This window comes from Harpia harpyja, chromosome Z (assembly GCF_026419915.1).
Source record: "Harpia harpyja isolate bHarHar1 chromosome Z, bHarHar1 primary haplotype, whole genome shotgun sequence".
NCBI classification, from domain to species: Eukaryota; Metazoa; Chordata; class Aves; order Accipitriformes; family Accipitridae; genus Harpia; species Harpia harpyja.
In genome coordinates this window covers 11,282,035-11,309,938 of record NC_068969.1, presented here as the reverse complement: position 1 = coordinate 11,309,938, position 27,904 = coordinate 11,282,035, and the positions used below count along the sequence as shown (strand labels likewise).

At 68.1% G+C, this 27,904-nt stretch overlaps 1 protein-coding gene across 3 annotated transcripts; it reads right to left on the bottom strand.

The window, feature by feature from the left end:
- Positions 1 to 27,904, bottom strand: COL7A1 (collagen type VII alpha 1 chain). 3 transcript variants are annotated; one of them, XR_008233609.1, is made up of 110 exons: positions 27,693 to 27,904; positions 25,292 to 25,382; positions 25,004 to 25,184; positions 24,768 to 24,927; positions 24,577 to 24,670; positions 24,333 to 24,491; positions 23,947 to 24,110; positions 23,719 to 23,848; positions 23,499 to 23,621; positions 22,693 to 22,842; positions 21,882 to 22,001; positions 21,613 to 21,759; positions 21,281 to 21,397; positions 21,055 to 21,204; positions 20,722 to 20,850; positions 20,488 to 20,634; positions 20,197 to 20,322; positions 19,982 to 20,125; positions 19,774 to 19,899; positions 19,554 to 19,700; positions 19,346 to 19,474; positions 19,118 to 19,264; positions 18,815 to 18,934; positions 18,582 to 18,728; positions 18,363 to 18,499; positions 18,157 to 18,283; positions 17,934 to 18,077; positions 17,693 to 17,853; positions 17,540 to 17,587; positions 17,355 to 17,381; positions 17,197 to 17,241; positions 16,921 to 17,013; positions 16,526 to 16,597; positions 16,176 to 16,211; positions 16,046 to 16,099; positions 15,748 to 15,816; positions 15,543 to 15,656; positions 15,209 to 15,235; positions 15,022 to 15,075; positions 14,867 to 14,929; positions 14,681 to 14,740; positions 14,495 to 14,530; positions 14,314 to 14,358; positions 14,052 to 14,087; positions 13,887 to 13,931; positions 13,731 to 13,766; positions 13,624 to 13,650; positions 13,491 to 13,523; positions 13,220 to 13,291; positions 13,058 to 13,117; positions 12,885 to 12,920; positions 12,600 to 12,680; positions 12,420 to 12,455; positions 12,304 to 12,348; positions 12,133 to 12,204; positions 11,937 to 11,981; positions 11,804 to 11,830; positions 11,679 to 11,720; positions 10,930 to 11,010; positions 10,733 to 10,768; positions 10,597 to 10,632; positions 10,421 to 10,511; positions 10,200 to 10,225; positions 9,899 to 9,970; positions 9,645 to 9,689; positions 9,406 to 9,441; positions 9,223 to 9,258; positions 9,007 to 9,111; positions 8,818 to 8,853; positions 8,605 to 8,640; positions 8,373 to 8,420; positions 8,216 to 8,251; positions 7,909 to 8,040; positions 7,532 to 7,741; positions 7,403 to 7,438; positions 7,173 to 7,217; positions 6,934 to 7,002; positions 6,757 to 6,801; positions 6,526 to 6,588; positions 6,398 to 6,442; positions 6,078 to 6,113; positions 5,756 to 5,791; positions 5,525 to 5,569; positions 5,240 to 5,272; positions 5,024 to 5,086; positions 4,899 to 4,934; positions 4,711 to 4,791; positions 4,543 to 4,611; positions 4,401 to 4,436; positions 4,265 to 4,306; positions 4,092 to 4,136; positions 3,897 to 3,941; positions 3,743 to 3,778; positions 3,552 to 3,611; positions 3,288 to 3,413; positions 3,077 to 3,148; positions 2,796 to 2,831; positions 2,484 to 2,543; positions 2,250 to 2,294; positions 2,141 to 2,177; positions 1,965 to 2,000; positions 1,820 to 1,876; positions 1,360 to 1,432; positions 1,016 to 1,087; positions 880 to 915; positions 717 to 797; positions 574 to 627; positions 301 to 354; positions 162 to 224; positions 1 to 58 (listed from the first exon to the last, which is right to left on the bottom strand). XR_008233609.1 is itself a non-coding variant. In XM_052777984.1 (107 exons), exons 2-107 carry the CDS (start codon positions 25,371 to 25,373, stop codon positions 612 to 614), a joined length of 8,019 nt encoding a protein of 2,672 aa, XP_052633944.1. In that variant the 5' UTR covers positions 25,374 to 25,382; positions 27,693 to 27,904; the 3' UTR covers positions 306 to 611. The 3 variants fall into 3 exon arrangements, 1 of the variants encoding a protein (XP_052633944.1); XR_008233610.1 differs by lacking the exons at positions 1 to 58; positions 27,693 to 27,904 and adding an exon at positions 26,373 to 26,447; XM_052777984.1 differs by lacking the exons at positions 1 to 58; positions 162 to 224 and having other exon boundaries at positions 306 to 627.

The window sequence follows — 27,904 nt, the reverse complement described above, 5'->3', positions numbered from 1 at the left end:
CTCCTTTCTCCCCCTGGTCTCCTTTGGCTCCCTGCTGCCCATCGAATCCCCGGTCGCCCTGTGAAGAGGAAGAGGCAGGCAGTGGGGGACAGGCAGCGGGGGACAGGCAGCCAGGGGGCTGAAGTGCCAGCACAGCTTTTCCTGGCACTGCCCTAACCTACCTTGGGTCCCATGAGCCCCTCTTTCCCGGGGATGCCTGGTGGCCCTGACAGACCCAGCTCTCCCTGGGGGACAAAGCAGACATCCATCAGCCACCTGCCGTGCAACCCCATCCCACCCCAGTGCCAGCGTGATGCTTACCGGTTCACCTTTCCTCCCCGGCAGCCCCGAGCGCCCCGGGATTCCCGGGTCTCCCTACAGCAGGCAGGAGAGAAGCAGGGCGGTCAGTCGTGCGCTCCTTAATGCTCACCCCAGAGCCGCAGGCAGAGGAGGGGACCCCATGCCCCTGCCGCGGGGGCCGAGCTCCAGCCTCAGCCATCTCCCTGCTCCTGCCGGCTGGCGGAGGGGATCCAAAGGGCCGCAGCCTCCAGGCACCGTCCGGGCTCCTGTGGCACCCTGTGGACACCCACTCACCTTCTCGCCTTTGTCCCCATCGAGGCCGCAGGCGCCTTTCATGCCCCGGTCCCCCTGCAAGGATGAGGAGGGGAGTCAGAGCCTTGCTGAGCTGGCATGGGCCCTGGCTGGGAGAGCACTGGCGGGCAGAGGGACCAACCCACCTTGGGGCCGCGCATGCCCAGGGGTCCCATGTCGCCCTTCTCTCCCCGGGCTCCAGGGATCCCATCACGGCCGGGCTGGCCCTGCAGGAGAGCACACAGTGTGACAGAGTTCTGCTTCTGCCCCATGGTGGGGTGGCAGTGGCACTGAGACGTGGCTCCTCACCGGCTCGCCAGGCTCTCCCGATGCTCCAACCTCTCCCTGGGGAAGGCAAAGGCATGGGTCAGGGCAGGGGAAGGGGATGGTACCCCCGACACCCCCCCAGCACCCCGCTAGCAGCGAGGGATGCCCAGCTCCTTACCTTCTGCCCACCGGGGCCACGTGCCCCGGGGAAGCCCGTGGAGCCCTTCTCACCTTGCTCGCCTCTCGCCCCCTGCAAGCAGAAACCCAGATCGACACAGGGCGGGAAGAAGAGCTCCGGCCACAGCACGGCCATGGCACAGCCACGGTGGCCTCCGAGGCCAGCTCTGGCAGCTCCCCTTGCTGGGATGCCAAGCACCGTGCCAGGGTACCCACAAGCACCAGCATGTGGGGCAGAGTGATGCCACCATGCCCTGGTCCCTCTGTCCATCACCCTATCTGCAGCCCTCTGTGGTCCCCAACCCAGCACCCCCCAGCCCTGCACAAGCGCCCCCAGCCCCGTACCTTCTCTCCAGGCATGCCTTGCTCCCCCTTGTCTCCCTTGTCCCCCTTCCGTGCCCTTCAGGCCACGCTCTCCCTGCGAAGGGGGAAACACCGGGAGGGGTCAGGAGACAGGGAGATGCTCAGACACATGTCGGGGGTGGGGAGGACAGACCCCCCCAGGGCAGGGACAGAGGTGTCTGTGGTATGGCTGAAGGAGAGGGGACAGTGTGCTCTGCGAGGGAGGGGTCCCTTGGCAGAAAGAAGCCCCTCCAGCTCTTCTGGCAGGCGGGGGGGGGGTGGGGGCTGTCCTGTGCCACTCAGGAGAGGGGGTGCAGGATCAAACCTGTAGGGCTGGGAGCTGCCCTGGGCCAGGAGCAGGGCAGGCAGGGCCTTGGGGAGGGGGATGCACAGGAGAGCCCCTGCCCATCAGGATAAAAGGAACAACACAGAGGGGGACAGGGAGAATGGGGACATCTCTTACCGGCTCCCCCTTGCTGCCCCGTGCTCCGGCGGGCCCCTCCACTACCACAGTATCGCCCTGCACACCCAAAGGAGGGGAGGGGGTGAGTGGGGGGGGCCAGCACTGCTGCCCTCCCTCCCACTGCCCCCCAGCCCCGGGGACTCACCTTGTCTCCCTTGGGCCCTGGGGCCCCAACGTCTCCCTGAGAGGAAGGTGAGATGGTGAGATGCTGCAAGGATGCGCGGCAGGGAGCGGGCAGCACCTCCCTGGGGACCCTGATCTCTGGGGGTGCAACATTCGCGCCCCCCCGCCCCCGGCTCTCCAGCCCCCAGGGTCCCTTACCTTGTCCCCACGCTCCCCCCCGGTTCCCAGGCAAGCCCTGCAGGAGAGAGGAGAGGGGTGGTCAGGGGGTGGCCCGGCCAGGGGTGCAGCCGGGGAGGGGAGTATTTACCGCCGGCCCGCGATCGCCTTCTGGCCCTGGGCGCCCGTCTTCACCCTGCGAGAAGAAAGGGATGTGAGAAGGGGGTCTGGGATGGGGGCATCCCCAGCGTCACCCCCACCCTGGGGACAGGTGCAGGGCTGGCTCCCTGTCCCCTCGGGCCTGGCGCCGTGGGATTTCCCGTCCCTGGTGGTGGGGACATGGGGGGCTCCAGTGAGGATGCAGGGGGGCTGTGGCGGTACCTACCCGCGGCCCCGGGTCTCCGCGCTCGCCTCTGGCTCCCGGCAGCCCGGCCCCCGGGGCACCCTACCAGGGGAAGGCAAGAGCTCGTCCCTGTCCTTGCTGCCCACTGCTCCTCCCAGCCATGTCCTGCCCCCCCCACCATGCCAGGGGACACCCTGCAGACCCTCCACTGCCCCGGGTGCCCAGCACAGAGCAGGCTTCCATGTGCCACCATCCAGAGTGGTTTCAGCATCACCCAGGGGTGGCTGCAGCAAGGACACCCCATGGGAGGAGTGGCCCCACATCTCTCATGCTATAGGGCTGCCCCCATCCTACCTTGTCACCTTTCAGGCCAGCGGCCCCTTGTATGCCCTAAAAGAAAAGAGAGAGGTGAGTGAACCACAGGAGGAAGGCAGTGCCAGGTGCCCCGCAAAGCATCCCTGGGGCTCCCACAGCAGCTCCTGCCCCATGCTGGAGCCCCTGGCAGCCCCCAGCCCCAGGGCCTGGGGCCGGGAAGGTGCAGGGTGGGTGCCCATCACCCTGCCCGAGCTGGCGGGGCAGCCAGGGCAGAGCCTGCACCCCCCAGGGATGCCGCGGCACTGGAGGCCCGTACTCACAGCTGGCCCTGGGAGCCCCGCAGGTCCCGGTGGTCCGGAGGTGCCGTCTCTTCCAGGAAAGCCGATCAAACCCTAGCAGGGAAACACGTGGTCCTTAGCGGGCAGGGACCACAGCCGGGAGCCAGCAGGGCTTGCAGGGACCCTGCTGGCACTGCCTGAGGGTCCGGGGTCACCCAGACCAGCGAGGCTAAGCACCGGCCATAGCCTTTACCCTCTCCCCCGGGGGACCCGGTGGGCCAGGCTGCCCGTTGTCCCCTCTCAGGCCTGGCTGTCCTGGCGTCCCAGCGATGCCTGCTAAGCCTGGGGGTCCTGGTGGTCCTGGCAAGCCGATGTCACCCTGCATCAGGGAGGAAAAAGATGGGGCCCAGCAAAACAGCCCCCAGGAGCATGCTTCTCCCATGGCTGGCTGAGCCAGGGCAGCACCTGGGTGTCGGTGACACAGCAAGAGCCAGGGTGACATGGGGGCAGGGGTTACCTTCAAGCCTGGAGGCCCATCCTGTCCTGGAGGTCCCCGCACACCGACACCTGGCGATCCCTGCGTGGTGGCAGAGCACACGGTGTGTCCCCTGGCTGGTGGGCACAGGGCTGCGAGGGGCCCCGTGCCACCCAGAGCGGCCCCACAGGGCTGGGGAGCACCCCACTCCCCTGGGACCAGGGGACACTTACCTTCTCCCCTTTGGCTCCAGCGGACCCCTTGGCTCCCTGTGAAGACACCAGGCCACGAGGAAGGTCTGGGTGGTGGGGGCACAAGTCCCCCCACCGACAGCATCTGTTGCCCCCACCACCTGCCCCCCAGCCCCCCCATGTGCATCCTACTCACATCTTCCCCAGGATCCCCCGGCTCCCCAAATCTTCCTGGCTCCCCCTGGCAGGGGAGAACAAGCAAAAAGCAGGGTTGGGAGACGATGTGCAGGGCGAGCAGCTGTAGCTGGAACCCCCTTGCCACGGGCAGGCAGCTGGGGAGCCCAGGGCCCCCATGGTTCCCTCCCCACCAGCCCCCCGGGGCAGCACTCACCTTCTCGCCCTTGGGGCCGGGCAAGCCTCGGTCACCCTTGGAGCCCTACCAGGGGGAGAGCGGCATTAGGGGAGGGGGCAGCCACAGGGCTGACTTGCCCCCCCCAGAAGGCATGGACTGGCGGCAGGGGGGATGAGGTTAAAGGGGGGACAAGGTTAATGGGGCCAACTCACGGGTTCTCCCAGCAGCACGCCCTCCAGCAGTGCCGGCTCACCCTGCAGTGACACATGGGTGCTAAGGTGTGCCCACTGCGCACCTCGGCAGCACCCCGGGGTGGGAGGTCCTCTGCCTTGCACCCTGGCTCCTTACCTTCTCGCCTTTGGCACCGGGAGGGCCAGCGACGGCCTGGAGCACAGGGAAGAGAGGGGGCAGGTGAGCAGGGCTGCACAGGGATGCTCCCCTTCATCCTGGCTGGGGAAGCTCCCAACCGCCGAGGCAGCTCTGCACTCACCTGCCCGGGGGCTCCAGCATCCCCTGGCTGTCCCTTGGGACCGGCAGGGCCTGAAGGTCCCGGCATGCCCTGGCACAAGCAGCACAGCCCTCAGCCTCAGCTGCAGACACGCCAGGCTGAGCCTTGCAGGGCTCCCTCTGGGACGGGACAGGGTGAGCAGCAACGTACCATCTTCCCAGGCATCCCCGCCTCGCCGTCCTTCCCCGGCACGCCATCCCTGCCTGGCACACCTGGCTTCCCACTTTCCCCCTGCGGGCAGTAAGAACAGGGCTGGGGCATGGGAGTCCCGCAGCTGTCTAAGCAGCGCTGAGCACCCACATTGATGGCAGCTGAGCAGGGGGAGATGACACACTCACCACTTGCCCTGGCAGCCCAGGGACACCCGGTGGGCCCTGCAAGGGAGACACGAGCAGAAATCAAGTGGCAGCCCAGGCACCAGGAACAGCCAGAAAGCAGGTCAGGGTGGGCTGCAGATACTTACCCCCGGGCCAGGGGGGCCAGGGGGGCCTGGCAGACCCACACTGCCCTGGGGACCGGGCAAACCCTGTGATGGAAACAGCCACATCAGAGAGGGGATGGCACGCTGCCCTGGCACAGCCAGGACCTCGGCTACCGCCACGGGAAGGTACATGGTGGCAGGACCAGCTGGCTTTAGGGGGGCCAGATGGGTGCTGGCGGGGAGGACGCGAGTGCTCACCCGGATGCCGGAACCAGGTTCCCCCGGATCGCCCTGCGAAGACAGCGCCTGCATCAGTCCCACCGCCCCGACCCACCGGCCACTGCGGTCACGGCCACGTCCCTGTGCCTGCCACAGGGTTGTTCCCCAGGGCCGACTGGATCTGGGAGGGGGGCCAACCCGAAACGTCCCTCCCTCCAGCGCAGAATATCATGAAGTGTGGCCCTCCTTCCAGCCCCCAAATCTGGCAAGGCACCATTTTCCTCTGCCAGGTCAGACGTGGCGATGCCGATGCCAATGCCATACCTTGGTCCCAGCTGGGCCCTGGGCTCCCGGTGGGCCAGTACTGCCCTGCAGGGGACAAGGGAACATTATTTTGTGACAGTGCTTGCTGGTGGCACAGGACAGGGAGGGGGCAGTGGGGCAGCGTGGTCCCAGCACTGCCACCCCACCCCGGCTCCCTGGGGGGACGCCCGCCCTGGCTGACATCCCCCTTGCGTGACAGTCCCCTGTACGTGTCGTGGGGTGGGTCCTTACCGGAGGTCCTGGGGGTCCCGGGTCTCCCTGGCTGCCCTGAAGGGAGGAAGAGATGGGGTCACTGCAGGGATGCGTTTTCCCCCGGTGGGTGTATGGGGTGTCTCCTGGGAGAGGAGACCCAGACAGTGCCAGCAGCTCTGGTAAGCACCCATGCCAAGTGAGGACAAGCCTGGCCAGCTCCTGGCAAGATGCCTGGGGCCAAGCACCCACCCAGGCAGCAGGATGGCCCCCACGGCTTCACCCAGCGCCCACAGCCGGGAGCTTCCGACTGCGTGCTGAGGTGGGGGGGCACACTGACATGGGGGGGGATACAGACACCTACCGGGCGTCCCAGCACGCCGGGGAAGCCTGGCAAGCCCTGCAAAGAACAACATCAGAGCCAGTAGGCGAGTGGGAGCCAACCACCCCAAGCAGCCCCACCTGCCCCCCAGGGATGTTCCCCATTGCCGGTGTGCAGTACCCAGCCTGGGGTACTTATGGGGGTGGGCCGGGAGGACCCTTAAAGCCCTGTGTGCCCTGTGCTGGAGGGGAAGGAGGCGAAGGAGACGTGAATGCTCCTACTGGTGCTGGTGGTGGCTGGTGTGGGACCACAGGACCTTTCCCCCACCCCAGCCCGCATCCCCCCACCACATCCCCACTCACCGGCTTCCCCTCGGGGCCAGCCAGCCCTCTCTCACCCGGGAGACCCTGGCACAAGAGACAGGGACAGGGTCAGCGCCAGGCAGGGTGACAGGGTCAGCACCAGGTGGGGGGGACCGTGCGGTACTCACCGGGGCACCGTCCCTGCCCTTCTCGCCGGGCTCCCCTCGCTCGCCCCGCGGGCCACCCTCACCCTGCAGTGGGGACAGGCACAGGGTTGTAGGAGAGGCAGGGACCTTCACAGCCCCCCCCTCCCGAGGGCCTGCTGACACCCAAAGAGGGGTGCCCCCAGTAGTGCCCCCACCCAGGGCTTTGCTCCATGGGGCTGCCCCATTGGCAGTGGGAGACTTACGACCGCAGACCTTATCTCCTTTGGGTCCCCGCTCGCCCTCGGCTCCCGGCTCGCCCTGCATCGGGGAGAAGACAGATGCCATCAGCCCCCACCGCCCCCCCGGGGATGCCTGTCCCAGCCCAGCTCATCACGTTGTCCCCGGCTCGGTCGCCTTGGCTGCCCCACTCCTTTCTGCCCAGCCACGCACCTTTGCTCCCTTGGGTCCGGCGGGGCCACGCTCGCCAGGGAAGCCCATCAGGCTGCCCTCCACGTCTGCCTGCGGGCAGGGCGCAGTCAGGGCCGGCACCCAGGGGATGGCAGGAACGTCTCCCCGGGGGCACAGCCCTCCCCAAGCCCCTGTGCCAGGGGACTGGACATGGCCATCCATCCCCAGAGGTGCAGGCTGGCACCCCTTGGGGACGGTCCCCAGCAGCAGCCATCACCTACCTTGGGCCCTGGGGGCCCTGGGGGGCCAGGCAAGCCGTCCCTGCCCTGGTGGGGGGGAGAAAAATAGGTTGAGCATCAAAGGGACAGCAGGGCACGGAGGAGCAGAGCCATCCCAGTACAGCCACTCCTAGCCCCCATAGGGCAACTCCCTGCCCCCAGAAAGCCCCCCGTCCCCCCAAGAGGTGCACAGCATGGGGGACAGCAAGGACTGTGTCCCTGTCCCGGCTCACCTGCTCGCCCCGGTCGCCCTTCTCGCCCCGGTCACCCTAGGAAAACAACGCGGTCGCCATCAGGGGTCTGTCCCCAAGCCCCTGGACCAGGTCCCCCAGTCCTTGCCCTGCACATCCACACACACTCACCTTCTCGCCGGGCCGCCCGGCCTCCCCCAGCTCCCCGGCCCGGCCCGGCACCCCAGGGATGCCCGGCTTGCCAGGCTCCCCCGGCTGCCCAGGAGGCCCCTCGGGACCCCGCTCACCAACAGCCCGGCCCGTGGGGCCCTGGGGGCCGGGAGCACCCGGGTCCCCCTTGTCACCTTTGGGTCCTCGCTCGCCAGGGAAGCCTAAGGAGCCCTGCAAAACATAACGCCGTGCTGCGAGAACCAGCTCCGTGCCGGGGGCTGTCAGCCCTCCGCTAGCATCCCAGGGCTGAGGCGGCTGCATGGCCACCCCAGCCAGCCCGGGTAGGGGGGGAGCGGGGCAGCATATTTGGGCATGGCATCGAGCTTGGTTCCACTTACCTCTCGGCCCGGAGGCCCCCTCTCTCCCGGCTCCCCCCGGCTGCCCTTTTGGCCCCGCAGCCGCTCGGACAGTGGCAGAAACGAGTCCGAGCTCCCGTCGTAGGCACCCGTGAGCTCCTTCAGGGATGAGATCTGGGAGGGAGGAAAGAGCCATCGGTCAGGGGGTCAGTGCAACCCAGCTGCAGCAGCACCCCATGGCCTCGCCAACCCATCTTGGGTCGCTCGGGTCTCCCACCACCTCCCGTGTCCCCCTCCTGCTGCCGTGTGGCAGGAACAACCCCCAGCCTGACAGCCGGGGACTATGTACCTTGATGCCAAGTGCTTCCAGACTACGTTCAATGTTCTGCAATAAGAAAACATTAAAAACAAAGTGGGTGTTGGCCTGCTCCCACCATGTGGAGGGTCCTCCATCCCCTGGGGCTGATGTCCCAACCCAGCACCTGCGTGGACAGTGGGGGACTCACCACTGCAGTCCCAGGGTCTCCACGTGCTCCAGGGTTGCCAGGTCGCCCCTAGGTTTGCAGAGAAAGAGGGAATGAAAAGATGTACAGAGATGTGGTAGGCGAGGTGAGCAGTGCTGATGCTGCCCTCAGTAGGTTCCAGAATTAACACTGCTGGTGCTGCCTGGGCAGGGGCTGCAGTTGCAACCACCCTGGAGCGCATCACAGCTTGTCAGGCTCGGTGCTGGGTACTCACAGGCTCCCCTCGCAGTCCAGGCTCTCCAGGGTCCCCCTGAAACACAGCAAAGGCATCAACAGGGGCAGAGCCAGGCTGGCCGGTGCCGACTCCAGCACCAGGGTCCAGCCCTGCCAGCCTGGGGGCAGGAATTCCCACCAAGGACTTTTCCCATCTGGCACAGCATCCCCCAGACCTTTGCCTTGGGGGGCTCAGGGGCAGGAGCACACCTACCTTCGGTCCAGCCACTCCACGGAGGCCCGGTGAGCCCTGGAAGACGCAGAGGGGACACAATGGCACCTGGCACCCATGGACACGGGGCAGTGCCCTGTGGGAGCCGTGGGAGGGGTCCTGCCCACCCCATGGCAGCCCAGACTCCAGGGTCCGGTGCTGGATGGCACCATGGGCTTGAGGACTACGCACCTGGCCTGGGGGGCCGACCTGCCCTGGGACGCCAGGGAGGCCAGGGGGGCCGAGGGGGCCCGGCACACCTCTGTCGCCCTGCTCGCCTTTGGCACCGCTGCGGCCCTGCCGAGAGAGCAGTGTCATGCCCAGTACCTGGGTGCCTAGGTCTGTCCCCGGTGGGGGCACGTACCCAGCACCCCCCCTCACCACGCTTCTCTGCAGGGAGGTACTCACCTCTCTGCCAGGGGGTCCTGCGTCACCTTTGTCTCCCTAACCAGGAGGGAAAGGAGTTAGAGGGATGCTGCCCCATCCGCATGCCCCAGAATGATGCTCATGGACCCAGGCAGGGAGGAGCCACCAGGCATATGGGGACCATGCAGGGACTGCACAGGGACCACCTGGGGCTCGGCTCCTTACCTTTCTCCCATCCTCTCCTGGCGTCCCATCTTCTCCCTGGGGACACAAGCTGTCAGTCAGTGCCCGACTCGACCATCCCAGCACGGGCACCGCATGGGACAGGGACAGGCACCAGGGGCATGGCTCAGAGTGCGGGGGCTCTTTGCCATATGCCCCCCTTGCCTTTATGTTGTACGGGGATCACCAGCCCTCAGGACCCTGGGCGAGCCCCAGAGCCAAGCCCTGCTCCCTGTACTCACGTTCTTTCCGCTGAGGCCAGGTTTGCCATCGTCACCAGGTTTGCCCTGGGAGGAAGCAGAGGCAGTGAGAGAGCCCCCCCGGTGCTCCCCCCGGCACCAGCAGCCAGGGGTCCCCAGGCCCCACTGCGGCCCCAGGGTGCAGGGAAGGGGGAGCTGGGCATAGGGCGAGCCCCAGCAGACAGACCCAGCTGGGACCAACTGCAGAGGGCATGGGCCAGGATGCATCCCCAGGGCGCAGGGCGGCCGGTACTTACGGGGACACCGGGCGGTCCCAAGGGGCCCACGGGGCCAGGCGGTCCCTGCTCCCCACGCAGCCCGGGCAGCCCCTGCAAGGAAAGGAGACAGGAGGAGCACTGGGTGGCAGGGGACCCATCTCCCCCAGCTGGCTCTGGGAGGAGGGAGCGTGACCGGGACGGTGACACCCTGCTGGGGACAGGGGATGGTCCTGCTGTGTTGCCTCGGACCAAGGAGCATGGGACAAGGCATCAGTCCCTTGCAAGTGCGATGGCCCCAGCGGGAGCACAACCCAAACCCGCCCTCTCCGGAGCTACTTACATCCCGGCCGGGGTCCCCCTGCTTCCCTGGGTCCCCCTGCAGACAAGGAGGAGGTGAGGGCAGGGACTTTGCTGCCCTGCCACAGGCCCCCCACGAGCTCCTTCAGCCCGAAGCGGAGAGTGTCTGGGGGGGGGGGGGGGGGTTCCTCCCACCCCATCATCCCTCCATCCCACAGCCCCCACCCGCGGTGCCCAGGGGTGGCCGTGCCCCCCACCCCGGACCATGCTCACACCGCAGCCCAGCGGGGCCCGGGGACCCAGGTTTGCCTTCCAGCCCGTTGCGGCCATCCACACCTGGTGGGCCACGGTCCCCCTGTAAGAGAGCAGGGCAGGAGGGCTGAAGCCATGGGGCGAGACGGGGGTGCCATGGGGCAGCCCCCAGCCCCCAGCCCCCTCACCTTCTCTCCTGGCAGGCCTCGGTCCCCAGGGTCACCCTGCAGGGTGGGAAGAGGAGTGAGCATCGTCCCCCCAAACGGGAGCTGAGCAGGGTGCAGACACCCCAGTCAGACCCCCAAGGGGAAGGGGGGCACTCACCCGTGCACCAGGGGGGCCGCGGGGGCCCTCCACGCCCTGCAAGAGAGAGACATGCTCAGCAGTAGGGTATGGGGGGAAAGGAGGGGGTCCTGGGTGATCGCCCACCAGCTCCTGCACACCAGGACCCCTGGCTTTCCGGCAGAACATTGCCCGTCTTGCTGTCCCACTGCGTCCCGCACCAGAGACCCGGCACCTACCCTCTCTCCGGGCAGGCCGGGGGAGCCGGCATCGCCGCGGGTGCCCTTCGCGCCGTCCTCGCCAGGATCCCCAGGGTCCCCCTGCCAGGGAAGGGCACAGCAGTTAGAGGGTACTGCCGTACTGCCACGCCGCCGGCGCAAATGCCTGTGCCGAGCCGGTGCCAGAGCCCATGCTGAGCATCTCTGCTTATGCTGCACAGTTTAAGGGCGGGATAATAGCAAAGGTCTCAAAATACAGGCATGGGCTGAAAAAAGATGTTGCTGGGCTCAATGCAGCTCCTGGGTGGCCAGGTAGTGGTCGCAGAAGAAATGCAACAAGCAGCGCTGCTGAGCCAGGAGCCAGCTGAGCCATGGCTGGGGACCGCAATACCATCCAGCACAGAGCACAGCCTGTGGCCAAAACTGCCCCAAGCCTGAGCTGGCTTGTAAAAGTGAAAACACCCAGAGTGTAGGGTACAGCTGTGGGATCCCTACGGGACTAGGGAGCCATGAGCGTGCTGGCTCCTTCAAGGACCTCAGCCCTACAGGGACCTCCTACCCTGGCACCCTCCTCCCGGCACTGGGCAGGAGCATCATGTGCCCCCCGATCCCACATGGTTCTCAGCCGTGGTGTGCGTCGGCTCCACGTGGCAGGGGCTGTTTTGGGCAGGGAGGGCTTGGTGCACCAGGATCCCAGTGCACAGGCAGAGCCCAGCGGGGGACAGCACAGGACACCCCACCACCAGCATCCCAGGGGACCCGCTCGTTACCTTCTCACCCTTCTCCCCCACTCCTCCAAGCCCCACGTCAACCTGTGGGGCAGAGAGGGGCTGTCAGAGCACACGGGGCCGGGCACCAGCCCATGGGCAGGGAGAGGGGTGGGGGCAGAACTTACGGTTCGTCCTGGGGGTCCGGGAGGCCCCTGAAAGAAGGGCGAGGGAAGCGGGTTAAGGGGAGCTGGCGTGGCCCCAGCAAGGGCAGGGCTGGCTCCAGGGTGGGGGCCAAGCACGTGGCCCCGCGTCACTCACCGGCTCCCCACGGTCACCCTTGCTCCCTGGCGCTCCGGGGCTGCCCTGCAGGAAAGAGGCACAGGGTGAGGGGAGGAGGGGACGTGGGACCCGTGGGGTGGAGGGTACCCCTGGGGTAAGGGTGGGTGCGGGGCAATGGGGTGAGTGGGGTGGTGGGTGCCCACGGGGCAGTGGGCGCACACCAGGTGGTACTCACATTCCTGCCTTCGGGACCTGGGTCCCCTGAGTCACCCTTCTCCCCGGGGGGGCCGCGGTAGCCGGGGAGGCCCTGGGTGGAGGGCAGAGGGAGGGTGTGTGTTAGCGGGAGCCACCCCGAGGCCACTGGGCATCTTGCCTGCCCCAGGGTGCCCGCCAGCCCCGCACTTACCCGGGGGCCCCTGTCTCCGGGTTTGCCAGGCAGACCCGCTTCACCCTGTGGGGATAGAGATGATGAGTGGGGGGCAGCAGGGAGGGGGGCAGTGGTCCCAGAGGGTACTTGCTTACCGGGGTACCTTCGTCACCTTTCTCTCCACGCTCTCCCTGCGGCACAGGTCAGCGGACGCCAGCCAGGGGGAGAAAAGCACAAGTCACCAGCATCCTCCTGCTCCCTGCCAGCCCCCCAACTCCTCAGTGCCATGGTGCCCCATGGCCCCCACTCCCATTGCCCCCCTCGCCCCACGCTACCTCCTTGCCACGCAGCCCGGTCTGCCCCGGGGCACCAGCTCGGCCCGGCTCTCCCTTCTCCCCTGGCTCCCCTGGGTCGCCCTAGGCAGGGGGAGAAGGGGCAATGGGTCAGGGCAGCATGGGGGGAGCGCAGGGGCTGCCGGGGGGAGAAGGGGCTCAGCACGGCACCCTCCACTCCCTGGAGCGGCATCATGGCACAGCCTGCAGGGACAGCCCCTCCAGAGCCCAATGGACGGATGGATGGACAGATGGACGGAGGGGCAATGCCTCCTGCAGTGACATTACCTTTGGGCCGCTCCTGCCCGTGAGGCCAACGATACCCTGGTTGTTGGAGAGGGAAAGCACTTGTCACCAGGGACCTGGGTGGCCCCGTGCTGGGGGACTGACTGGGGCCATGAGCCGGTGCCCCCAGAGCAGACCCTGGCCAGCCCCAGCCCTTGGGGTGCACCCAGACTCACCCGATCACCCTGCTCGCCTTTGGGGCCAGCCGGCCCCGGGATGCTCAGGCCAGGGGCACCCTAGACACGAAGGGATGCAGCTTGGAGCAACGGCACGGGCACCGTGAACCCGGGGGGGCTGTGCCATGCCTCCTGTGCGCCCCGTCCCCAGGCAGTACTCACACGGGCACCTTTATCTCCTGCATCGCCCTTGGGGCCAGGAGGTCCTTCTGGTCCTGGGAAGCCTCTGTCACCCTGGAGCAGATGAAATGGCACCATCAGCCCCCCCACACCACCCCCTTCCCCCCACTGCAGCTAGGGACAGCCAGGCCCGGGGACCAGCATGGGCATCCCCTCGGGTCGATGTCCAGCTGTGCAATCCCCCTCCCCAGCCCATGGCCATGCCCGGGGAGTGCCGGCACAGGGCCAGGGGGCATGGCTGGGGCAGGGTTACCTTCTCTCCTCCAACACCGGGCACACTGGGAGCCTGGGGGAGAAGCAGAGGGGACGGTGCTGGGCACTGCCCGCAGCTCCCTGTCCCAGGGCTGGGGCAGGCAGACGTAGACCCGCCGGGCAGCATCACTTACCGGCTTGCCGGGTGGTCCTGGATCGCCCTGTGGAGAGATGGGTGTCATTGCCGGCCCCTTCCCCAGCAGCCCCCTGCCACCCCACTGGGACCCCGCTTTGCCCTCACCTTCTCGCCCCGGGGGCCAGCCGGTCCTGGAGCTCCCTGTGGTGAGAGAAGAGACCTCAGAGAGCTGGTGGTGCCTGGGGACTCGCACCTGGGGCATAGCAGCCCCCGCTCCCGGGGTGCCGGGTCCACAGCACCGCAGCCACTGCTCCCACTCACCTCTCTGCCTGACGGCCCTGGGCGCCCTGGGGCTCCCGCCTCGCCCTGGAGGAGGGGAGGAAGAGGAAGGTGTCAGGGGCATCCTCCCACCCCGTGCCAGGGCGGCTGCTCCAGGGCAGGGCAGGCATTGCCCCAGCGTGGCTGCAGCTGCCCCAGCTCACCTACCTTCTCACCCTCGGGGCCCGGCACGCCGCGGTCCCCCTGCAGAGTGAAGCAGAAGAGGGTGTCAGGGAGCCTTCCTCCCTCCATGCCATGCTGCCCCCACAACACGTGCTGCCCCAGAACCCTTCGGGGCCCAGCCCCAAATCGCATCCAAGATCACTGGGCTCCAACAGCAACACCCAGGCAGAGCCACCGCGGGGCTGCAGGGACACCAGGACCTGCCAATGCTGCTGAATGGCACGATCCTGCTCTGGCACCCTCTCACCTTCTCGCCGATCTCTCCCAGCTCGCCTGGTGCCCCACGGTCTCCCTGACACAGGAAGAAGGCGGGGTCAGGGGCAGCAGGACCCGCAGGGGATGGCAGGGGTCCCGGTACAGCACCCAGACCCCTTTTCTCCCTGCTGAAGGCAAGGCGAGAGCATCCCTTTGGTCCCCACACCACTCACCTTCCTGCCCTGCTCTCCCGGCGGTCCCCGAGGGCCCTGCAAAGGAGGGTGGAGAAGATGTCACCTCTGGTGTGGCAGGGCAAACGCCCAGGCTGGCTGGAGCGGGAGCCCTCTGGGGTGCCTTCAGGGCTCGGCTCACCAGCGAGGCCAGCTCCTGCCTGCCTTACCTTCTCTTGGAAAACTCACCCGGTCTCCTGGGTCCCCGGGGCGGCCGGGCGGCCCTGGGAAACCTTCTTTGCTGTCACCCTGGGGATTAGGAAAGGAGACAGCCATGCCCATGAGATGGGGACGCCCATGAGATGGGGACGGGCATCCCCGCTGGAGAGCGGTACGGGGTCCGGCCCCAGCAGAGCATCCTCACTGCCCTCTTACCTTCTCTCCCCTCAGGCCGGGGGGCCCGGCAGGTCCCCGGGGCCCAGGGTCCCCAGGCAGGCCCTGCAAGAGAGCACAGCTCAGCCCCAGGGACACACAACTGGCACAGCCCCACTCCCCTCTGCCATCCCTGCTGGCTCAGGTGCCGGACTCACCGGGGGGCCAGGCTCCCCTCGAGGTGCTGTGCCATCCACAAGTCCGGGGGGGCCCTGCAGAGACAGGGGTCAGCTCCTGTGTGACAGCCTGGGAGGGCTCAGACCTTCCCAACTGCAGTGCCCTCAGGCACCCACAGGACCTCTGTCCAGGAGGGCAGAGGAGCCAGGGAAACATAGAGCCACTCACCCTCTCCCCTCGGTCACCCTTCTCCCCCTGCAAAAGCAAAAAAAAATGTAGGTAAGGACAGGTCTGGGCTCTTCCCATGCCCCCTCAAATGGAGAGCGGGAACCTGCTGGACAGAGCCCATCATCAGTGGTATCAGGGCGCATGTGTGCCATGTGCCTCTGCACACTGCCCAGCACCAGCAACAGCTCGTGCATGTTTATGTGTGCGTGGGCACAGCCCGTGAGTGGGACCAGGACCACTGCACAGGGGAGCAGCTTCAAGCTGCTGGCTGTCCCTCCATCCATCTGTCCACATGTCCCCCAGCCGTGCCCGCGCAGCACCAGGGGGCACGTACCTTCACGAACTCTCCCGGAGGTCCCGGCGGCCCCATGGGTCCAAGCGGACCGGGGGGACCTGGATCACCAAATGGTCCCCGTGCACCAGGGCTCCCAGGCGGGCCAGGGCTGCCCTGGAGGACAGAGATGCTCTGTTAGCTGGGGCTGCGGCATGAGCTGGGGGTGCTGGCAGAGACCCCCTGGTATCACCACCCCCATACCTACCGGTGTGCCCGGCTCCCCTTTCCGGCCTGGCAGCCCCTGTGCTCCATCCACGATCACCCTGGGCTCTCCCTGAGTGAGGAGGGGGAGGAAAAATCAGTGTCCCCGTGTGCCCTGTCGTGTCCCCAGTGCAGGACGGGGGCTACAGTGCCACAAGGCCAGCAGCCCAGCAGGGAGATGAGGAGACCCTGGGGTCACCCAGAGACCAAGTAACAGGAGATGCCAGGGGCTGAGATGTGCCCGCCAGGGTCCCACTGCTCCCCAGGGACCCCCGCAGGGCAGCCCCATGCCCATCACCTACCGGCTCGCCTTTCTCCCCCTTCGGGCCAGAAAGCCCCATCGGCCCCCGGGGCCCCTGGGAAAGAAAGACGAGAGTGAGGGGGGAGGTGCGGGTGGGGAGCAGGGATGGGTAGGGATGGGGCCATACTCACAGGATCCCCTCGGAGGCCAGGGACGCCCTGGGTACCCTGGAAAACAACAGCTCAGGAGATGAATGTGTGTCCCTGCCAGCCCGAGGAGGGAGGATGGGATGGGATGGGATGGGATGGGATGGGATGGGATGGGACGGGGGCTCCAGCCAAGTCGGGGATGAACAGTCCCTGCCCAGTACGCTTGGCCTGGGACACACACACAGGGGACAGCAATGACCCTACCAGCTATGGAGACTCCCCGGCACAAGGAAAGGGTAGGCAGAGGCTGGCTCAGGGAGCAGGCAGGGCAGGCAGGGTGATGGGAAGAGCCCACCATGCAGCAGCAAACTCGGGGAGACATCCCCACTTACTGGCTGGCCAGGGGATCCGGGGTTCCCAGGGCGGCCAGGGCTTCCTGGTGTCCCGTCAGCTCCAGGTAATCCCTGTGGGAGAAAGGAGCATCACACCAGTGTCCAGTGCATGCTGGCACTACCAGACCCCCCCCAGTGCCCCAGACAGTGCTGGTCCTGGCACTGGGAGCGCAGGACAGCCCCATGGCTGAGCCAGGTCTCGGGGTGCCTTTCCCGTGTGTGCTGAGTTAGGGTGTGAGAGAGCAGCATGGGGCAGGACCAGGGCTCCCCAAGAAGATCCTCCAGCCTGGGTGAGGAGTAGGGAAGGACGAGGGGCAGAGAGAGACCCCACGGGGCTGGGTCCCTGTGCCTGGGGACCCAGGGGGCATCTGGGTGAGGGGATTGGAGGTACTCACCCTGTCCCCCTTCTTGCCTGGCCGCTCAATGCTCTCTCCTGGCAGACCCTGCGGGCCAGCAGGTCCTGGAGGGCCAGGCAGCCCATGGCGGCCCTGGAGGGACAGCAGAGAGGATGGGCTGGGTGGGGGGCAGTAGCCCTTCTCTGTCCCTGCAGTCAGGGCTGGACAGGTCCCTGCCTTGGCACACACCCACAGGCAGGACAAGGGGACCTGGGGGCCGTGTTGCTGCCCCCCACCAGGGAGCTGCCCCCCATCTCCCCCCCAGCAGGACTTTACCGGCTCGCCAGGGGGGCCCGGCTGCCCCACGCGTCCTTGCAGTCCCTGCGGAGACAAAGCCAGTGCTGACCATCCCCTCTGGGCTGGCATCAGTGAGGTTTGGGGGGACACAGCCCCCCCCAGAGCCACCAGCAGTGGGGAGACACCCAAACACTCACTGTCTCTCCACGGTCCCCCTTTTCGCCCTGCAAAGGGACAGAAGGAACAGGTTAGCGGCTGTACTCCCATGCTTAGCTCCCCACTGCACTGCTGCCATCAGCAAGTTTGGGGGTCCCTGAGCCCTGGCGGCATGGCATGGCATGGCATGGCACGGCACGGCACGGCACAGCACGGGGATGCTCACCCTAGGGCACTGCACAGTACAGGGCTTTGGCTTTGGCTCTGGCTCCGGCTGGCAAGACAAGGGAAGCCTGTGTGAACCCAGGCATAGGAGAAGCCCCTGGCCCCTGTGGGGCTGCTCCTGCTCTGCACCCCCCAGGGCACCCTGACCCCTTACCCTGGTAGAGATGATGGTGCAGAGGTCGTCGGTGAGCTCCCCCTCCAGCTCTGCCAGGGTGCCGCTGTCGTGGTAGAGGTACCGTGGGTCCTCGCCGGTGACCACACGCCGGAGCTGCTCCCGGTCTGCCCCCTCCAAGCCCACCGCCAGCACCCGGATCCCTGAGTCGAGAGCACCCTCAGCACCCCACCGGACACAGCCCCCTCTGTATGCACCCCGCTGGGACCCCATCCATCCTCACCCCCAGCCTTGACATCCCTGGCCGCAGCAATGGCGTCGTCCCCAGAGGGGCTGTCGGCCAGGACCACCAGCACCGCCGGCACACTGGGCCGGCGCCCCGCGCTGGGGCTCAGCAAGTAGGTCCTGGCGAAGGTGATGGCTGCCCCTAGGGAGGGAGAAGGAGGAGGGGGGCGGTCAGCGGGGTTCCGCCAGCTGCTGCCCCGGCTCCCAGCGCAGCCCCTCACCGATGGCGTTGCCGCTGGGCTCCTCGTAGCGCATGGTGCGAATCTGCTCCAGCACGGCGGGCAAGTCACTGGAGCGGTTGAGGAGCAGCCAGGGCAGGCTGCGGTAGCTGTATGTGGCCAGAGCCACCTGTGAGGGTGCAGGGGAGCAGTGGGCACCACTGCCCGCCCGCACCCCCAGGACCCCCACCGCCGTGGCAGCACCCTACCTGGGTGCCCTCGGGGCCCAGGCGTCCCAAGGCGGACACGGTGTTGGAGAGGAGGGTGCGGATGGCATCAGCGCTGGAGGAGCTGTCGCGGGTGCCATGCACGAGGAAGATGATGTCACCGCGGGCGTCCCTGCAGACTGCGGGGTACAGGGAAGGGGTGAAGCCGCCGGCAGAGCGGGGACAAGCCCAGCCCGTCCCCCCGGCGCAGCCTCACCATACCCGTGCGCTCGCTGACAGAGGTCTCGGCACCCGGCGTGCTCCCCAGGACCGGGCGGAGGGTGAAGGTGTAGCGCTGCCCCAGGCGCAGCCCGGAGACCTGCTGGGAGCTGGCAGCGCCGGGCAACGTCTGCCCTGTCTCCCCCCCAGCTGCCACCCAGGGGACAGAGTCAGGGGGACTGGCGAGCCCCCGTGGGGACACTGCCCCCTGCCCTGGGGCTGTTCGCCCGCCTCACCTGCGGGGGGGGTCCAGGAGAGGACGTAGCTGGAGGCACCGGGGACGGGGGTCCAGGCGAGCGTCACGGAGTCTCTCTGCACATCTGTCACCCGCAGGCTGGTGACATGCCCCGGGGCAGCTGCCAAGGAGGAGGAGGAAAGAGTGTGCTGGCCCCATGGGGCAGCCCCCACCCCACTCCTGGCCCCCCAGCCATCACCCTCCCCCAGCCAGCGGCTGCGACAGCCCGGTCCCTGGATGCCCCTCTGGGCTCCAGCCCTGCGCCGGGGCTCCAATGCTCCCTTGGCCCCATGCAGCCCCTTACCGGTGATGGCGGTGGCAGTGGCCGGCTCGCTCTCCCTGCTGCCAGCCAGGCTGGTGATGCTGATGTGGTAACGCCGGCCTGGCTCCAGCCCCCCCAGGTCATAGGAGCTGGCAGTGGCTGGGAGCTGCTGGCTGCGCTGGGGCCCTCCTGCCCGGGGGGAGAGAGGGGTGAGGGGGGTGCGGCATGGGGGCTGGCGGGGATGCAGGGGTGCTGGCTGGCCAAGCTCACCCTCAGCCAGGCGCCAGACCAGGCGGTACCCGGCGCTGCCGGCCACCGGCACCCAGGCCAGGCGCAGGCGGTGCTCCGAGGCCTCTGTCACCTGGAAGCTGCTGACGGGGGGCAGCGGGGCTGCCTCCGCTGTGGGGCAGAGGAACAGGCGTTAGGGGCAGGGGTGCCCGGTGCCACCCCGGGGTGCTGCCCCCCACCCAGCACTCACGGGTGGTGACGATGATGGAGACGGGGTTGCCCTCCCGGTTGCCAATGAGCGCCGTCACCTTCACGGTGTAGGAGACGCCACCCTCCAGGTCGGGGATGTCGAAGGAGCTGGTGTGGCCGGGAACTCGCTGGCTGTTCTCCGAGCCCCCTGCCAAGGACCGCGGCGTCAGCCCTCTGCCCCACCGCCCTCGGGGCCCGTTCCCATCCTCACCCCACGGTACCATCCCTGCGGCTCCACACCACACGGTAGGCAGTGGCTCCCGGCACGCCGACCCAGGTGACGCGGGCAACATTGCTCCTGGATGCTTGCACCTCCAGCCGGGACACCGTCCCCACCTGCTCGGGTGCTGCGACACCAAGAGGGCCACTGTCACCCACGCCCGGGGCAAGTGGCACCAGCTGGTACCAGTGGGTGAGGGGACGCCTCACCTATCCGCCCCGTGGTGGTGACAGGGCTGCCCTCACGGCCATCCACAACGGCCGAGACGCCAATGGTGTAGACAATGCCGGCACGCAACCCCTCGATGGTGAAGGCAGTGGGGTCAGCGGGGAGGAAGCGGGATTGTTCCAGACCTAGGAGAGACAGTTGGGCTGGGAAGGGCTCCGGCACCACTGCTGCAGCATCCCGCGGTCCCCACACTCACCGTCGCTGCCTCGCCACGTCAGCAGGTAGCCCCCGGCGCCTGGCAGCCCTCGCCAGGTGACCCGCAGCTGGCTGGGACCGGCCTCCGTCACCCGCAGCTCTGAGATGCTGCCCACCGCCGGGTACTCTGCACCACCCCAGGACACCATGGTGTCACTGTGGGGTGCCTAGAGGGGCCTCGCGGCCACCCCAGTGCCCTGAGGGCTTGTGGGGGCATAGAGGACCAACACACGCCAGGGGGAGGAAAACACAGCGCCAGGACTCCCGATGGCAAACCCCGACACGGACTTACTGAGGCGGACGGTGAGCGTGGCGGCACTGCCCTCCCGGCCGCCTGCCAGCGCCGAGACGCGCACCAGGTAGGCGATGCCCTCCCGGAGGTCACCCAGCTCCAGCCCCGTCTGGCTGCCCGGGACGCGCCTCGTCCTCTCTGTGCCATCTGCCGGGAGCGTGGCGGCCGCTGACCCTCAGCACCAGCTGGCTGGGGCCCCCCAGGTGCTGCCTGCGCCCCTGCCCACAGACTCACCCTGGTTGTTGCGCACCACCACTTTGTACTCGGTGGCACCGGGGACGCCGGTCCAGCCCAGTCGCACCCGCCTGCCCGCCTCCTCAATGAGCCGCAGGTCCGACACGGTGCCCACGGGTGCCTCCACGCCTGCGAGCGGACATGGTGAAGCATGGCCAGAGCCGCAGAGCCCGGACGGCACGGCCCCCATCCTTACCCTGGGCGGTGACCAGAGAGCTAGGGGTCTCATGGCCAAGGGGGTCTCTGGGCTGAGCAATGCCATGTGGGATGTCCCTCCATCTCAATGGCTTGGGAGGGTGGGGGACAAGCCAGGGACCCGTGGCGGTCACTCACCTGTCTGGAAGGTGGTGACTGGGGTGGCCACCTCCCCACCATCATAGAGTGTGTAGAGGGTGATGCGGTACTCGGTGCCTGGCTGCAGCCCCATCAGCTGGTAGGTGTTGGCGCTGCTGGGGAGCGACACTGTCCTGGGGGGCTCTGGTCCTGCGGGGAGGGGAGGGTCACCGCCGGCTGCCAGCACGGGGGGGCCTGTGGAGGGGTCCAGGCGCCCCAAGCCCACCTGTGGCTCTCTTCCACTCCAGACGGTAGCCACGGGCATCACGGGCACCGGTCCAGAGCACCTGGATGGACGTGGGGCCCAGGATGTTGGTTCGCAGTGTCTGCTCCGCTCCCGCCTCTGCAAGAGGGACCCCGTGGGCCAGGCTGCCCTGTGCCACTCTGCTGCTGGCCACCCACCACGGCGTGTCGCCGGCCCCCGCACACAGCCGGGTGGGGAGCATCACCGTGGTGTGGGGCCAAGGGTGCTGGTCCCCACTCCATCCCGTGGCAATGGCACCGGGGGCAGAGCCAGAGGCCAGCGGCAGATTCGCATCACCTGTACCCACCACCTACCCGTCTTCTGCCGCACGGTGGCCGTGGGCCCCTCCAGCTGCCCAAAGAGCGGGGCCACCATCACCACGTAGTCAGTGTTGGGCTGTAGCCCCCCCAGCACGTGCGACGTCCGCCCGGCGTCCAGGTCCACCCTGTGCCTGTCCTGCCCTGTGAGAGCCAGCACAGCAGTCCTTTGGGGGGTCCGGGCAGTGCGTGCCACCGCCCTGCTCCTGTCCCTCCTCCCTGGGGCCACCAGCAGAAGGGGCGCAAGCTCAGGGACGGGCACCTACCTGTGAGTGTCGCCCAGGAGAGCCGGTAGCCGGTGGCACCGCTGACGGGCTGCCAGGCCAGCAGCATGCTCTGCGCCGAGATGTTGTGGACGGCCAAGTGCTGCACACCCACCGGGCGTCCTGCGGGCGAGAGGTACCTGTCGCATCCCCCACGTGAGAGCAGGGCAGGGGGCAGCGGGAAGCACTTTTGCCTGCAAACACGCCTGCTCTGGTGGGGGGGAAGCCCCCTTGCCCCTGCTCATGGATGCTGAACCACACTGAGGTCACCGAGTGCAGTCCATGCCCGGGCAGCTCCTTCAAAGCACCGCAGCTCCAGCAAACCGGAGCCCGAACGCCTTCCGCTTAATGCCTTAAATACTTTCTGCAGGTAAGGCTGCCTGGAGCAGCTGAAGGAATCAGTTTGCCAAATCTGAGGCTTGTAAAGGTGTTGCCCCGGGGCCTCACCCCTGCTCCTGCCCGGCAATGCTTTCTTCCCAAAGATCGCAGTGCTTGAATTTATAAAAAAAAAAACCTGCATTTTTTCAGTTGACATTTTTACATCACGTGGGGAAAGCTTCAGCGGAAACACTCCCATAAGGCTATGAAGAAGCTGGGAGAGCACACAGTGCTGCATCCCCTCCGGGAGCACTTTTTGGGGCTCACAGCATTGCAGTGTGGTCGTGCTCACCTGCATCCCCATCCCGTCCCCCCCCCCAGGCAGCAATGGGCTGGGCAACCCCATCCCCATGGGGCACGGTGACTGGAGGGGCATCCCTGTGCTGGGAACTCATCCCTGTCCCCGGCTGAGCCCAGGGCCAGGCGCGGTTCTTACGTGTCCGGGCGGTGAGGGTGGCGGGGATGGCGGGCTGTTGCGCGTAGCGGGGTCGGAGCGTCACCACGTACTCGGTGTCGGGGCGCAGGTTGCTCAGCGTGGCCGACTGCGCGCTGGCCCCCAGGCTCTTCTCTTCCCCCTGGGCTGCCCCTGGACGGGGAGGTGGAGGGGTAAGGGTGGGCACGGGGGCACAGCACGTGCCGGGCCCGGCAGGGAAGGGGTGTCCGCAGGCCCGCACCTTGCCCCGGGGATGCCAGTCGGTGCCAGGGGTGGGGAGCGCTGGGAGAGGAGCGCTGGGAGAGGCTGGGACGGCGGCCAGGGCAGGGGCACCCATCGGAGCGCCCGGGGCCAGGGAGGGGCTTCCAGGTGCGCGGCTCCAGCCCAGCACCCAGCTGGGACAGGGGTCTGCTGCCCGCCCCCCACGCGGAGCAACCGCAAGGGCACGCGCATGCCTGCGCTCTCAGCCCCGGGCAGGGGCACCCATGGGGGCCGCTGGCCGTCACGCACACCCATGCGAGCGCTTCGAGCCCTGCGCGTCAAAGCCTCCGGGCGTAGGAACACACACGCTGCCTCCACGCCTCTGTACGCACACGTGCCCCGCAGCCTGCGCACGAGCGCCGGCCGCTGCGGTGAAGGCAGGCGTGCAAACACCCACAGCGCTTTTGGCATGCACCCCCTGCATCACCCCCATGCATGCAACCCCCTTCCCCGAGCATGCACCCTGCCATGTCCTGCCCGGCCCACGGGGCTACGCAAAGGTAGGGCATCCAGACAGGACCCTCCGCTCGCAGGGAAAGTACCCTCACCTTGCACGGTGTAGCTGAGGCTGTAGCCCTGGGGGGGGTCGGGGCCGGGCTGCCAGGCCAGCCGCAGGAAGGTCGGTCCAGTCTCCACCACACGGAAATCCAGCACGGAGCCAGCACGGCTCTCTGGGGGCACAGGGAGCCAGGGATGAGCCCCCAGCCCCACATGCCATAGGCACCCGGCGCCTGCCCGCGTCCCCGTCCCTGTGGCATGGACACTCACGGGTGCGTGCTCGGCCGGACACCGACTCGCCGATGCTGTTGGCGTACTGGGCAGTGACCGTGACCAGGTACTCCGTCCCTGCGCGCAGCCCCCGCAGCACAGCGCTCGTCTCCCGCGGCCCCAGGCTCACCTGGGCAGGGAGAGTGTCACCCCCCTGCCATTCCCAGGACACGCGTGGGGCCACCAGGGACCCCCAGGGACTCGGAGCAGGCAGGTGGGAGCGCTTACCTCCTGCCTCTCTGCCACGATCGGCTGCCCCAGCCCCGTCAGCGGCACGCGCTGCACCCGGTAGCCAGTGACAGGGCCGCTGGCTGCCGTCCAGCGGATCCGCAGCTGGTCAAGGCCGCGCTCCAGGATCTCCATGTTGGAGGGTCCGGTGTGGCTCGGCCCATCTGTGGGGAAGCACAGGAGCTGTCAGCTCCAGGGTGCATGGGGTGGCGGGGAATGCTTGCCGGGGTGGCACAGCCACATTCCCAGTGGGACAGGATGGCCAGGAGGGCATTTTGGGGAGGATGGGTGCTAAGCGTGCACCGAGGGTGAGCGCAGCCTGGCACCCAGCACCACCAGCACCGCCAGCACCCATACCCCATGGGAAGGAGGGTGAGTGCCCATACCCAGGAGACGCAGGGTGCCCCCGACGCTCGTGCACACCCTGCGTGTCATTAGCGGCACCAGCGTCCCCAGCAGCTTGAAGTCACCAACATAGAAGAAGAAGGCATCGGTGGGCATTGAGGCCACACGCATCAGCTCCTTGTGGTCAGCGTTCTTGATCCCTGGCAGGGATGGAGATGATGGGTGAGGGCAGGGACCCTGAACCTGGGGGGACCCCCCCTCACCTGGCGCCAAAGCCTTGCTCACCCACAGCGAAGACCTTGATGCCCTGGCTCTTCAGCTTTGCTGCTGGCCCCTCAGCATCATCCTGGGACTTGCCATCCGTGATGAGGATGCAGATCTGCGGGGCCAGGTGAGAGCTGTGAGACCCAGCCCAGGGCCCACGGACCCACCGCATCCCCTCCCAGGTGTCCCCAGGGCCACCGCCCTGCAGGTACCTGGGGGACCCCTGGACGGAGCTGTGTGGGGCCGAAGAAGTTGTCAGCGACGTAGCGGAAGCCGGCACCGGTCCGTGTGTTGCCGCCCTTGTAGCTCAGCTGCTGGATGGCCCTCCGGACGCTTGTGCCATCGGTGTGCTGGGAGAAGGGGAACTCTACCCTGGGGGGCGCGGGGGACGTGTCATCTCCCAGCCCTGCCACCCCACTGTCCCGCACGCCCCCTCCCCGGGGCTCACCGTGGCTCGTCGCTGTACTGCGCCACAGCGAAGCGCACCGCCTTCTCGCCCACCACCTGCACGAAGGGCCCCACCAGTTCGTCCATGAAGGTGCGGATGGCGCGGAAGTTGTTCCTGCCAATGCTGGATGAGCCGTCCACCAGGAAGACGATGTCGGCCTCCAGCACATCCTCGCACACTGCTGCGGGGCGGTGACAGCACTCAGGGCACGGACCGGCACCACGGCACGGTGGTGCTGGGCCCCTCTCGCACCCCTGCCACCGTGTGCACCCGGTGCTCTGCACCCACCTTGGCTCCTCTTCTGCGCTGTGGCAGCCGGGGGGCCCAGGAGCATCGGGAGCATGGCGAGGAGCAGGAGCCGGCTGCTCATCGTGGGAGCCTGCGGGAGAGGATGCTGACACCACCATCCCACACCAGCCCCATGCCTCTGGGGACAGAGGTGACAGAGCGGCAGGGCCCGGGAGGGCCCAGCACCGTGCCGTGCCGGGACGCCTGGCAGCCTCAGGAAGGCAAGGCGTCAGCGCCACGCTGGGCACCACTGCTGGCACCCGACGGTGCAGGGGAGAGCCCCCGCTTTGGGTTAGGGCAGGGAGGCAGCAGGGCTGTACCCGGCCGTGTTACCACACGTCACCCACGCCGGAGAAGCAACCGGCAGCACCCAGTGCCCGCGCAGCACGCCGGGTCTGCCGGCTCACCGAAAAGTGCCGGGTGGGCAGCATCTGGCCTGCATCTGGCCGAGAGGGAGCAGTGCCGGTGGCTACCCCATGGCACGGCACGGGCCGGCGGCGGTGGCGGGTGCGGGACGGCACGGTCGCGTGTGTGCCCCGCGCCTGGCCCCGCTCCAGCTCTCCCCGTTCAGCCTGGCCGGGCCTGGCCCGCGGCCCCGCTCGCTGCCCGGGGGTGCCGTGCCCCGGCCGGCGGGAGGCTGCCAGCCCCGGCTGCAGGGTGTGCACGGGCTCTGCCTCCACAAGCCCTTCCCGCTGCCTGCCTGCCTGCCTGCTCCACGCCTCGGCACCGGCAGCAGCTCACCCCGGCTGCTCCTGCCCACCGGTCCCCCTGCCTGCAGGGGCTCCGCACCACCCCGGGAAGGCTGGCAAAAGCGGGGTGCTCTAGGGCAGCGGGGAGCCAGGGTGGGCAAGCCCTGCCCGCGAGACCCCACGCCCCGCCGCTTCCCACGCACACGGCTGCGGGGGGCACCCGGCCTGACACCACAGCGATCGCCACCCCGGGTCGCAGCCCAAGCACGGCCCGGACCGCCTGAACCCGGGAGGTGCGAACCCGGCGGCCGCCCCGGCGCGGGAGGGCGGACGAGCGCCCACGGGTCCCGTGGGGACCCCCGCGACAGCCCCCCCCGGCCGCGGGCACTCACCCACCGCCCCCCGCGGGGCTGCACCGTGCCGAGCCGGGCTGCACCGTGCCGAGCCGAGCCGCTCCGTGCCGAGCCGAGCCGAGCCGAGCCGAGCCGGGCGCAGGCGGTGCCGGCGCGGAGCGGCCCCCGGCGCTCCCGCCCCTTTATTGAGGGCGGCCCGGAGCGCGGTGCCGGGGGGGGGGGGAGCGGCAGAGCGGCGGCCCCCGCCCAGCCCGGCCCCCCAAAAAGGGCTTTTCCCACCCGCCCGCTGGGAAGCGGAGGAAAGCGGCTTTTCGGGCTGGCCCCCACCAAAGTGCCACCCCTGGCTCTCCCGCCGGCTGCATCCCCGGCAGGGGCTGCGGGGCTCCGGGATGGGGATGAAGCAGGAGGGGGTTGGACCCCCCGGAAGGGTTTCTGCTGGACTTGCCACAGAAACATCTGTGCGCGGCTGAGAGGGCCCTGGTGAGGCTCAAGGCAGTTTCTCCAGCATCTCCATCCTCCATGTCCCAGGAACGTGGTAAGCAGCTCTGGGACCTGCCAGCCTGAAGCCAGCTGCACACCTCCATCCGTCTTGGGGGAATGTGTCCCCAGGGACCTCAGGACCGTGCCTGGCCCTGGGCAGAGCTGGACGGAGCTGCCACGGGGACCCGAGCCTTGGCCCCCTCCGGGTTAGAGCCTGGCTCTGAGCACCAGCCCTGGGAATGATGATGGTGGTGGAGAAGGGCTGCTTCCCACGCCAGCACAGCTCCCATGAGGCTGCAGGACAGCCAGGCCTTGGCCAGGACCTTTCCTGCACCCTGCAGCTCATGGTACCCATCGCGTGGGACCCTAGCACCCATAGCTCAAGTACGGGGACTGCGCTGGAGCCAGCTGTGGGGCATCCTCCCACTCTGCTCTGGACACCATCTCCCAGCAGCCACCAGATCAGACTGGTGGCCAAGACCTACCCCAGAGCTGGAGAAACACTCTGGAAAGCGACTGGTGGTGTGACTGCAGCTGGTGGGAAGAGGTGAAAGGGAGAGGATGCCCAGCAAGGTAGGCAGGGACCCCATGGTGCCCTGGCCTCACTCCCTGCCCACCCAGCAACTGGCGGGACTGTTCCCTGGGTCTGCTCCTTAGCCCAGGGTGCCCCCCTGGCCCTCAGGGTGCCCCTCACCCCCAGGGCACACCATGCGACCACACTGCTCCTTGGGGTGCATCACGGTGCACCCCATGCTCCCTGCTGGTGCCTGTGCTCACCTGGGGCTGGCCCTGGCTCCTGGCCCCAGCATGTGCCCCATGCCACCTCCTCTCTGTTCCCTTGGTCACCCCGCATCCCTCTGTCCCCAGCACCCCGTGTACCTGTGCCCTCCCGGCTGCCGGCCCAGGGGCTCCCCTCCGGCTCCTGGTGGGGCAGCGGGCAGGTCCGGGGGCATCTTCCTGTGGGCAGCAAGGGGAGCGACAGTGGGGGTCCCTGGGGCCCAGGGCCACCTCACAGCTGGGGGCCCGGGGCAGGGCCACCTGCCACTGAGCAAAGATGCTCCAGGGCTGGCTGCAGGCAACTTTCCCAGGCA